Below are 11,593 nucleotides of genomic sequence, written 5' to 3'. Positions count from 1 at the left end.
AATAATTGTTATTAATCATAATAATTCCAGTAAAAAACGCAAATAACAATAGTGAAAAAAAAGAAGAAAAAGACTGAAAATGAAGGGTGAGACATAACGATGAGACATGTATAACTGGCCAAATGGACACCCAACACAAAAACCTCTTTAATAACTGAGCACGTGCATCAAGTTTTAGGAAATAAACGATAACACAAAGCAGATGTCCAGCCTGAAGCGCCCGCTTCGCTCTGAATCCTTCGGTGCGTTATAAAAACTTGTTTTCGGGCGCCGCGCTCGGCGCTGCTGTGTTTTCACACCGTCGTGAGTAAACAGTGTAATAGACTCCCGCAGAGGCCTATTGATTCCGCAGTGATAACACAGCGGCCCTCTGTTGACATAGATGGAGGCTTTGCCAAGACGACCGGGAGGTGCAGCATTCTGAGCCGGCCTGTGGACCGGTCTGGTATGCGGCGAGTGAGCCGGACCAAAGGCCCGTCGACAATGGCGAGTCTGTGCGGCGTGCCGGCGGGGACGAGGACGGCGTCCTGCCAGAGACGGAGACACCTGGGCTACATCTATCGATTGCTCAAAATGATCATTTTAACACGTTTTTGATTTATACATGAAACGACAATATCAAACATAGAAGAAGAAGTAGTTATTTTTCTAGCTCTGCGCGGTCAGAGGAGTCGCCCCCTGGTGGCCGGTAGACAGAACGCAGCTGTGTGACAGAGAAAGCTCCATCCCGTCTACCGCCATCAAAACACAAAGGCTGCTTTAAAGTAGTAAAACCCGCTTCTTGCTCAATCTGATGCCCGGGGCAAAGCGTGACATTGGTTAGTGGGGCAACTCCACCCCTTTTCTTTTTTTTCTCCCCTCTTCACTCTTGTTCTCTCGCTCACCAATTTATAAATGTTTTCTTTTGTTTACGTGTGTGAATGTATACAATCGAGAGGCTATTGGTGTACCGTTTGTCTACAGTACTCGTGTACTTATGAGTAGATGTCCTGAACCTCTTTTTTTTTACTTTGTTTTTAAATGTCATAAAGATATCACAACTTCTTAACTCAAGAAATGCAGAATCCTTTGTTCGCATCTTTCGCCGCAAATTAAAGACACACCTCTTCACCGCTTCAGAAATTGTACTTATAATAAGTACATGCCACTTATCTATAGCAAATTGTGAATTGGCTTATTAAAAGCGTCAGCTAAATGACCTGTAATATAATGTAATGTCATTTAAATGTGTTGTTTGTTATCACTAAGCATCATTCAACACCTCTCAGGCCCAACAAGACCACACATGCACAAACACACACAGGTACAGAAACCCACGCACACAAACACACACAGGTACAGAAACCCACGCACACAAACACACACAGGTACAGAAACCCACGCACACAAACACACACACACACTCCCCCAAACCTCAAAACAAACACTCTCTACCAACTTTGCTGCTCCTCTTTTTCTCGCTTTCAGCTCTTCAGTTGAAACCATTTGTTCTCCTCACTTTGCTTTTTCGTCCTGCTGGTTTTTTCTGTCCTTCTTTGTATGATTTCTTAAACTTGTCTGCTCTTGTTTTATACGCACCTTTCAACACGATGAAATATTCTGCCGATGTTAATTTCACGCATGAATTTCATGCAATAAAAACTGTCTGGCTGAGAAATGGTCGGCTTCAGTTTGTGAACGTGTTGTTATCTTTACGTTATGATGGCAGGTTAGAGGGATATTCAAAAGTTTTAATGTGCTGAACCTCTTTTTTTACACACAAAGACGTCACAACTTCTTAACTCAAGAAATACAGGATCCTTTATTGTCATAATCCAACAGAGGGATGCACGGATAAATCCAGCTGTAGCTCTCGCAAAAAGACATTCATTTGATAAATGTTGTTAATAAACCTTTTTTCCACAATCTTGCCTCAGATATTCAGAGTCTTTATGAATTATATGGAGCAACATGGTGAATGTTCAGCGTTTTGTGGAGGAAAACTCATTTCATCCCCGTTAACCGCTGTGTGTTTGTTCACACAGACGGGTCTTTGTGCTCAAACGCCACCAACCTCTGCCTGGAAAAGTTGACGAGAGTTTAAGGGTTATTAGCGGAGGAGGAGGAGGAGGAGGAGGAGGAGGAAGAGGAGGAGGAGGAGGGGGAGGAGGACAATGTTTATGGTCTGACCTTCTCCCTTCTTCATCCCGTCGCAGGTCAAGCAGCCTCTGCTGTCACATGATGGTCCAATAACATCGGCTTCTGAACACGTTTAGACGTGACGCCTTTGTTCTAATTACATCACAGTATTCTGCATTGGAGGCGGCTCGTGATGTCAGCGAGCGTTCTTTACACCTTAAATCACGTCTCACCTTCTCTGTTTACGTCACCGGAGTCTGGTCTCCTTCAAAGGAACGCTTGAGGAGCAACGCTCGGTTCACTGAGGGAGCAGCATGACCTCCGCTGGGAAAAGGATGGAAACTAAGGGTGTTGGTTATTTAAGGAGGTGGTCGCAGGAAGCACGTTGTCTTAACGTTGGTAAATTGAACAATAGCCGCAAGCAGAAAAGGACAATCGTCAAGCAATTGGCAATTGACAATTCGACAAGCCAAAGAGAGGGCGAGGGCGAGGAGGAGGAGGAGCGAGACGAAGGGCGACGGGTGGCAGCAGTTCCAGTTCTGTTGTTAAAAATCGATTAAGTGCATCATCACATAAATTCCCATCATCGCATCGGCGAGGGAAAAGTCTCCAACATCTCAAAGGTTCTGTTCCACCACCACCACCACCCTCATCTCCACCTTTCAGTCTTCACACAGACAACAACGACCTCTCTGGACCACGCGAGCTTCTGGTTTCACGCTGAAATGATCCGCTTTGCTTTTTTTCCGTTAATGAATAAATGAGATTTGGAGATGAATCAGGCGTTGATGTAAATGTATAAAATAAAAGTGAAGATACCTTGTATGATGAAAATGTGGAGCTGTTTGAATGTGATACATGTATATGCTGCATACACACACATGTCGACAGATGGATGGATGAACAAACTGATCATCGACATTTTTAAACTGGAGACTTTGAGTAAGAGTTGATCTTTTGGTCGGTTAGTCATTTCTTTTCTGTCATTTCCTTTACTTATGTTGACGGTAACAGACCAAAAACCAAACCCACGTGTTCTCGTGGTCGTGATCTGTTACGTCTCTCGGATTGAGTCGCCGCTGGAATAAAGGGACAGTTCAACATTTACAGAATCTGCTGAACGAGCCAGCAGACTGTCAGCTTAGCTGCCTGGAAACAAGCCAAGCCAGCGTGTGGTGAAAATAAATATGGTCAGTTTCTTCTTTTCTATACATATATGTACAGTGTGTGTATATATATATATATATATATACATATATATTTGATTACCATGAGACTGGTAAACAAGCAGAGCAGTAGCTGTGTTTCCTTCCCCAAGATGAGATTCATGAGGATTACATTTCACATGTTGTTGCTAGAGATGATCTAATAGGATCTAATAAATGACAATGAGAGTGGACGTAATCTGATTCAAAATACTGCACTAAAGTGTTCCTCATTTATTCCAGAGAACCAGCTCTCTACCGTTGAAATGATTATCCGTTTGATCCACAGATGTCCTCGTGAATACAGGGTGAAGGTGTTGGTTTTTATTAATTTGCACTTGTTTGCTTCGGTGCTTTTGTGTTGTAGTTGTGTTAATGGGTCAGAGTTTGGGGGGTGTGAGGTCACATGACCCTGCTAAACATTGGCTATGGTACATCACTTTCAGTGTGAACAATGACACACACACACACACACACACACACACACACACACACTCCTCCCGGTGTCTGGCTGGATTATTTCCCTTAGTAACTGATTATCCATTCGTGTCATTGCGGCACTCAGCAAAAAAAACACAAAAAAACAACTGCCAACATTCCTGTAGCTGCAAACATAACAGTGTCTGTTGTTGACATCAAGTTTTATTAGGTTTTAACAATAAAAACTCAGGTTTAGGGTTAATTTTTTGCACCAAACAGAAGAGGATTCTGAGGTCTTCTCAGATCAGAAGATTCTCAGCCAATCAGGGAGCGGCGTCGTTCATCCATACTCTGTATCAGGGTGTACGTGGTCATTTAAACAGGACGTGATCACATCTGAGGAGGAGTGGCGTATGTGTACGAGATACAGACCTGTCAATCAGCGCGTAGCCCCGCCCTAAAGCATCCCCTGCTTTATGGTCTGTTTGCCTCTAAATGGACCATCGTTTACTGAATGAACATCATGCTGTAAGAAGACTTGGAACTAGAGACTGAGACCAGGAACTCATGTTTACTGACTAACTAACACAACTGTATTAATATGAAATCATGAAACACAAAGACACGCGCTGTCGTTTGTGAGATGAAGATGTCCTTCATCAACGCGCCGTCTCTTCTCCCAGATAACCTTCGAGGCCTGATGGGGGGGGGGGGGCGGTAAGCCGACTAAGTGGGGCCGGGGGTGTCGTGTGCCTGAAATACTCCCACTATCTCATCTCTCCGGCTGGGACGCATCCTCCCAGGAGCCGCGGCGCTCTAACCAGGTTACAGCCCGCAGACGAGACGTTTGTCCTCCGGAGATCTTATCCTGGTGGCCTTTCAGCCGGCCTCTTAATTGCATCAGTGAAGCACTATTAGGCAGCGAAGGTCCGATGCGGAAACGGGGCCCTGCCGGGAGACCTTTCGGCTTTGCGACAGTGGCGGTTGTGTGAGCCCCACATGCCACGCGGACGGTCGCGTTTCAGGCCGTTCATTCGTGGGTTAGAGCCTCAGGTGAGTCGCTTTGTCCGTCCGGGTTCATTCGTAGTTTAAAGTCAATCACGTCAATGATTCTCCGCACTTCCATTAGCAGAGCGGGTTCAGCGGTGCAGGTTGAGACCGATAAAGCTGATGTTGGATTCGATGAAAAGCAGATGTGGACTAAAGCCCCAAATATTTATGCTGGAAAAGACGTTCACGTGTTCACATCACACGGTCACATCCGTCACAATCAGAACTGTTATGAATGAAGCCTCCATCGCCCAGCAGCACTGTTCTAAATAAAGACGCTTAAATAGACAACTGTTTCTATTAAAAACCTCACAGCTCTGCTCCACTTGGACTCCTCCTCGACGCGAGCTGCTGTTCGTCTTCAGATGCTTGGAGGTGGATCTTCTTCAGATGGGATCAGGTTCTCAGGAGCGTCTCCAGACGTCGGGTGGGCAGAAGAGGTTTACGTTGATCGTTGTCTATCATTGTTTATGAAACAACGACGGTGGCACATGGAGCAGCGAGGCCGCGCCGGGGACCCCGGCTGCTCCATGTCCCACGTCCAAGTGTCCCTGAGCGAGACACCCGACCCCGTAACTGCCTTCACGGCGGCACGCCGCTCCCTCTGTGTGTGCAAAATAACGCCTGGATAGAAATGCTTCTTCTAATGAGTGATCATGGATTCATCAGCACAGAGCAGACAAAATAAAAAGGAGACTTCCTGGAGTGAATCGTCCCGCAGCAGCAAACTGCATTTCTTGTGGAAGAATATAAGTTGGTTGGTGGTTCAGTTTGTTCTGACCCGTTCAAATGGTCCTTTAGACATCTCCGTCTTTAATTGTCCTTTATTTTATTCATTGGTGACATCATCAAATGATCTTAACGCATGGCTCTTCCACGCTCGTCCTGTCACGTTCAAAAAACGATTTAACTCCCCACAAACGGCAACACCCGTGGCAGGTCATCCTGCTGGTTATATCGACCTCGCGGCCTAATTGGAACATAACCTAAAGCTGATAATAAACAGTTACTGATGGTAAAATAATGTTTCTCTCTGCAGCGGATCATCACACAACGATCTGCATCTTTAGAAAAGTATCTCAGTTAGTTTCACGTGTGACTTGATGGATCTCAATGCATCCAACCAAAATGAACAAAGGCAACGAGTCGACCAGACGCAGACGAGGTGTCGCGTGTGTGGATTCTTTGAACATTTTTAACCGGGAGGACTTTATAACTCCTGTGACATCTTGGCGTGAACATAACAAGCTGCATCTTTTACGACATAAAAAAAAGTGTGAGTGGGACCAACTGTCCCTCGATAAGATAACAAGCCTCAGCCAGCTTCTTAAAGAGCTCCAGATGTTTCACAGCAGCAAGATAATCACTGGGAAATATAGAAGTGGTCTTCTTGTGATCCAGGCAGGGAAATGGACGAGTGATTCCTCACTCACAACACTAAGTGGAGTGTATCTGTGCAGATCAGCTTCATTTACAGCCACAGGAATGATGGATGTTCCCCTGCTGGGTAAAAGCAAAGTCCCATTAACACTCTGACCCCTTCATTTAATGACCTGAATGTGTGCACATCAGCTATTGATCGATGTAGGCTTTTAATATTGTAACATCGCTATGATTAATATATTTTTTCCAATCTATGTTTCCTTAATCAGTTGATACGCAAAACAGAGTTTTCACTCGCTTTATATCTTTTAAAGGGAATCTCTTGTGTTCGTGCGACAGGTTCAGTTCGCACATGTTACATGCAAACAGTGTATTTTGAATTAATAAACTTCCAACAAAGGTTCATTTTTTGTGTTTACTTGTGCAAGAAAAATACTTTGTTCATGAAAAGATTGTGGAGGAGGTTTGAATCATATGAAATAAGTGCATTTGTTATAGATAGATAGATAGATAGAAAGATAGATAGATAGATACTTTATTGATCCCTCAAGAGGGGATCATTTTGGTATCACAGCAGCATGTACTGGGAAGAAAATAGAATAAAAAGATACACATTATATACAATATAATAAGATAGAAGTATTAAATTATTAAATTAAATTAAATTAAATTAACTAAAACTGAAACAAAAGAATAACCTTCCAAAGAGACACTAATAATAATTTGTAAAAGGAGAAGAGGAAGAGCAGCAACATCACAGCAGTACAGGGTTATTATTGTCAGTATTTAGCCAGGGACAATAATAATAATTTTATTGGAAAAAACTAAATTTGTGACATTAAATAAGTGTTTTTTGTACATAAAATAAGTAATTATGCCCTGAATAAATAAAAACTCCTCCACGGCATATCACCCTATTATTGATAGATTGAGGCTGTGCTCTAAAAATCTTTTTTTTTTCAATCTGCATCTGAAGGTCATTTAAGGAACCCGTCTGCACTGGGAAGGTTCTGTTTCTGGTTCCACTTCATGAATCGTAAACAGAGTCCACTCTTGGACGAATCCCAAGAGCAGCAGACTGCACACGAGGCCCGGCTGCTGAACATCTGGGCGGCAAGTAGACGAGGAGGACTTTAAAGCGAGTCGGCCGAGGGGAAGGAGCGGCAGACGGACCGACCGCTTTCAGACATGCATCCCGCTCTGTTGGCGTTGGCGGCGTTGGCGTCTCTGTCCGCCACGGCGGGCGCCCAGTCCCACGACCACCACGACATGTCCTGGGTCAACGGCTACCGCCAGGGCTTCAACTTCCAGTGTCCCCACGGGGAGGTCCTCGTGGCCACCAGGAGCTACTTCAGCGAGGCGGACGGCTCGGACCGCCTGTGGTCGTTTGAGTGCCAGCCAACGCCGGAGGGCCTCGGCGAGCCCAGCGACTGCTGGTGGGACGACATCAACCGAGCCGGGATGGAGTGGTGGGTCGCAGCGGCGCCGCTCTGTGAAATTTAGAGTGTAATGGATTGTTTGATGGCTGCTCCAGAGGTTTCGGTGGGTTTGAAGGACGAGAAGCTGGTGACATTTATTGTCTCAGTCAACAGGGATTAACCTTAAGAAATGATGCTGAATGATATGTGGCCACAGGGACGACGTTGACCTGCAATACGATATTCTGTTTTCTGCTCAAACTCAATATTCCCACGAATGTATTTACAGCTGTTAATCAACCTCATGCCTCTTCTTCATCACCTTCATCTCCTCTGTCCCTAACGGGTCGATGTCCCGACGTGTCCCATCACGTCTAAATGCTTCATCGCGTCAGAATCTGGTTTTATCAAAGTGTTCCATCGGTGGAGGACTCGTTGGACCGCGTGAGCTCAGCCTCCCTCTTTAAGCCGCTGTTGAGATATTCGCATCCAAAAACCTGTCGCCGACCACAGTGTTTATAAGTATGGGTGTTTCTCTGGTTTGTGTTCACATCTCCAGGTGAACAGGAAAGAGACGTAGGAACCTCCATCGAGACTCCTGTTGTGAGTGAGCCCTGAGTACACGTTCAAAGAACGATCCTAAAACACGAAGAACATCAACATATTCTTATATCGTTGGAACTTTTGGTGCACGCAGACCACAAACGCAGATCGGAGCTAGATCGCAGTTGTTGTGTTGGAAGCTCCTCGAGCAGCTGCTCCTCGACTCTGTTCAGCAGATGTGAACATGTTTGTTCATCAGATAAACATTTCGATCTATGTGGAGGCCACGTCACAGGAACATCTTGGGCCCGTGTGTCTGTCCTGGTTCCCCCTGAAGGAAGATTGCATCACACATTTGGTGGTTTTACTGTGTGTCTCAGGTGTCTTCGTGTAGTAGCTACGTTGTGGAACGTGGTATTCTCACGCTTTTGGGGACAAAGTGTGACAATACAACGTTTCGTTTTAAGAAAGCATTTCGACGGCATTTCTAGTGAGAAGTATGCGTTATGTTTTCACAATCTTCTATCAGAGAATGTAGAAGACCTTCCGTTTATTAGTTTCTAGTGACGTAGTTGCAAGGCGATGTAAACGAACGGGCCGAAACAAAACGTAGTATTGTCACGATTTTGGGGATAAAGCGTGAGAATCCCACGTTCCACAACGTGGCTGTTACACGTTTTGCTGTGAGACCGGGTGTCTTCTGACTGACATCGTACCTGCAGACAACAAAGGAGGCTCCAAGAGTCCGACGCTAGAGGTGTTGTGTGAACAAGACCCCAGACCTCACGTCCTCGGGTGGAGCTTAAAGACATATGTGGACTTCTAAAGACCGGAGGACTACTGTGGACCGGAAGATGTCTGTGGTCCTTTTAAAATGGTCCCTGCGTGACCTAAACATCCCTTTTGAAACGCTGTCCTGCTTTTCTCCAAACTAAACTGTCAAACAAATTCTGTGAGAAACATTCAATTCAGAGGAACACAGCCAGGTCCTCCTGCATGAATCACTGTATCTGGTATAAACTGGCAGTTCCTGGGAACAGGACTTCCTCCAGCAAACCGTAACAACGATTTGTCCAGCAGGTTGATGTCCAACGGCGCCTGAGAGCCAACACATTTCTTTTGGACCTCATAATGCAGCGCTTTTCCTTCCTCTGTGTTTCAAATAAACACACACAGACTTTGAACCAAGTGGTTGGAAAGTTGAAATGAATCAAAGGACCTTCATAACCTTCTGGGAGGGAGAATCGTCTCTCGCTGTAAACAGCAGCTTGAATCATACGTCAACGTCTGCTTCACATTACTTCTTCTGGTCAGACGGGGGTTTGTTCTTGTGCTCTTCAGGTTGATTTGGGGGATCTGCCTCCGATTCAAAGACAGACCACGGCTGCCTCTCATTATCAAAGCGGCCTGTTTTAATTACCCCCGTTAGGCCGTTGCCCCTGCGGGGAATCTGCCCCCACTGGCTGAATGGCTGAGGGCCGAGTCCGTGTTTCCATGACAAGCGCCCACACTTTGCAGCTCCAGCAGGACCCTGGTATTCTCAGATGTTGTTGTGGTGACGGTGGAGCCTCTGGGCCGTAAACCGCCTGCACGATCAACAAACCACCATTTACCTCAAACAATAGAGAAGCACTTTGTTCAGCGGAGAAAAGAATGTAAGCTGCAGGAGATTGGGGGGGTGGGGGAGAGGTTGTTTTCTGTCAAGACTTAAAATGTCTCCCGTTTGTCTTCGTAGGTCTTCAACGTGCACTCGTAACGGCCTGGTGGCCGGCGTCCAAAGCAAGTACTTTGAGTCGGTTCTGGACCGGGAATGGCAGTTCTACTGCTGCTACTACAAACGCCGATGCCCCTACTCCTGCATGTACGTGGTCACGCGGCTTCCTTAAAGGAGTTTGTCATTTTGGGAAACAACGTGTTCTTTCATCTAACTTGAGTTATTTATTGGATAAGGAGATTGACACCACTCTGGTAGCTGTCGTTCCATATAAAGCAGGAGACGTTAGCTCAGGCGGCAACCTCCGCCGCTAAAAAGGAAAAGTCTTAAAGCTGCATTCTCTGCAGTGACCAGCAGGGGGCGACTCCTCTGCTCCCATAGAAGTCTATGAGTAAATGACTCCACTTCTCTCCTCATTTATTCCCTCAGTAAACAGTGTAAACATGAGTTTATGGTCTCAGTCTCTAGTTTCTAGTCTTCTTCAATACAGCGTGATGTTCATTTAGTGAGTTATGGTCCATTTAGAGTTAAATAGGCCGTAAAGCTTCTTAGGTTCCTATCATGGAAGTATATAAAGTATCTACGTCACTGGCTACAAAAAGATAACACGGCAAAAACGATAACATTCAAAATGTTGGTCAGCTGACCGTCTCCTGCTGTAGCTCCATGTTTTCAGACTGGTATCCGTCTTCTCCTCTTAACCTCTGCAAACAAAAGCTAATTAGTATATTTCTCCAAAAAGTTGTAAAAATTAATTTCACAATCAAACATTATGCTCGCTGCTTTTGCCGTCCGCAGGAAGACGAGCGACATCCCTGAGAACTACCGAGAGGAGGCGGAGCTCGTGGTTCCCTCGTACGGATACTTCATCCGAGGAGCTCAGACCACCTTCAGCGGAGTCTTGAGGTGTAGCGCTCCCCACTTTTTAATAATGTGTGAATCCGTTTGGATCTAGACTCCATCAGGAAATCCTCTTCTGGCTGGAAGAAAAGAAAACTAACCGATGCTGATGCTGCGTTTGTCTTGTGCTTTGTTTCAGAGATCGGCAGTGGAAGTACATCCTGTGCAGGATGACAGACTTTGATTGTGAATTTGAAAATTTATAGACTTGTCATCTGCTTTATTTCCCACACATGAACGGTTTGAACCGATATTTACTCGCACATTAAAACAAAAACACGATACTAACACACATTATACGTTTAACGGACGGGTTTGTGATCCATGGCTCAACATCACCTGTTTTAGTTTCGCACTGAACATGAACTGCTCACATCGAAGGTAGTGCAGCAGAGACTCTGAATGGGCCTCATGTGAGCGTTTCGATGGAGATGTTTTCCCTGCAGACACCAATGGTTGTGTTGCAAAGTGAGAATCAACACGAGCTTTGAATGAAATCGCTTCTAATTACACGTAAACTGTCCTAACTCATGTAACTGCATTGACTGAAACAGGATTAAAACCTCTCTGGACTACGACGTGAAGTCTTTTTTTTCGTGTGTAAAAGTTGTGCTCTCAAAAGTCAACGTCATGACGGGAAAACAGATGAAATAACAACAACAAGCAGCAGAAACCTGCGCGTGGAGAGAAAGACTCTCGGCTCGACTCCACACGCCGTGTTTCCACAACACGCCGCTGGAAGGTTCTGACATCAGGGATCAACTGCGGTGACCCCGGTGACCCCCGAGGGCCCCGCGGGTTTAAACAGACGCCGCTCAAATAGAAGAAGAGACCGGTCCGCT

The 11,593-nt window shown here is 45.5% G+C and overlaps 1 protein-coding gene across 1 annotated transcript; it reads left to right on the top strand.

The window, feature by feature from the left end:
- The first annotated feature begins 3,220 nt into the window (after positions 1-3,220).
- On the top strand, positions 3,221-11,329 carry dpt (dermatopontin). The gene is made up of 5 exons (XM_040185355.2): positions 3,221-3,308; positions 7,153-7,645; positions 9,873-9,998; positions 10,650-10,757; positions 10,891-11,329. The coding sequence occupies exons 2-5, from the start codon at positions 7,365-7,367 to the stop codon at positions 10,955-10,957; spliced, it is 582 nt and encodes a 193-aa protein (XP_040041289.1). The 5' UTR covers positions 3,221-3,308; positions 7,153-7,364; the 3' UTR covers positions 10,958-11,329.
- The last annotated feature ends 264 nt before the right edge of the window (positions 11,330-11,593 follow it).

The sequence above is a fragment of the Gasterosteus aculeatus genome, chromosome 8, assembly GCF_964276395.1.
Source record: "Gasterosteus aculeatus chromosome 8, fGasAcu3.hap1.1, whole genome shotgun sequence".
NCBI classification, from domain to species: Eukaryota; Metazoa; Chordata; class Actinopteri; order Perciformes; family Gasterosteidae; genus Gasterosteus; species Gasterosteus aculeatus.
Note: the sequence above shows the minus strand (reverse complement) of the source record. Positions and strands in the feature narration are given on the sequence as shown.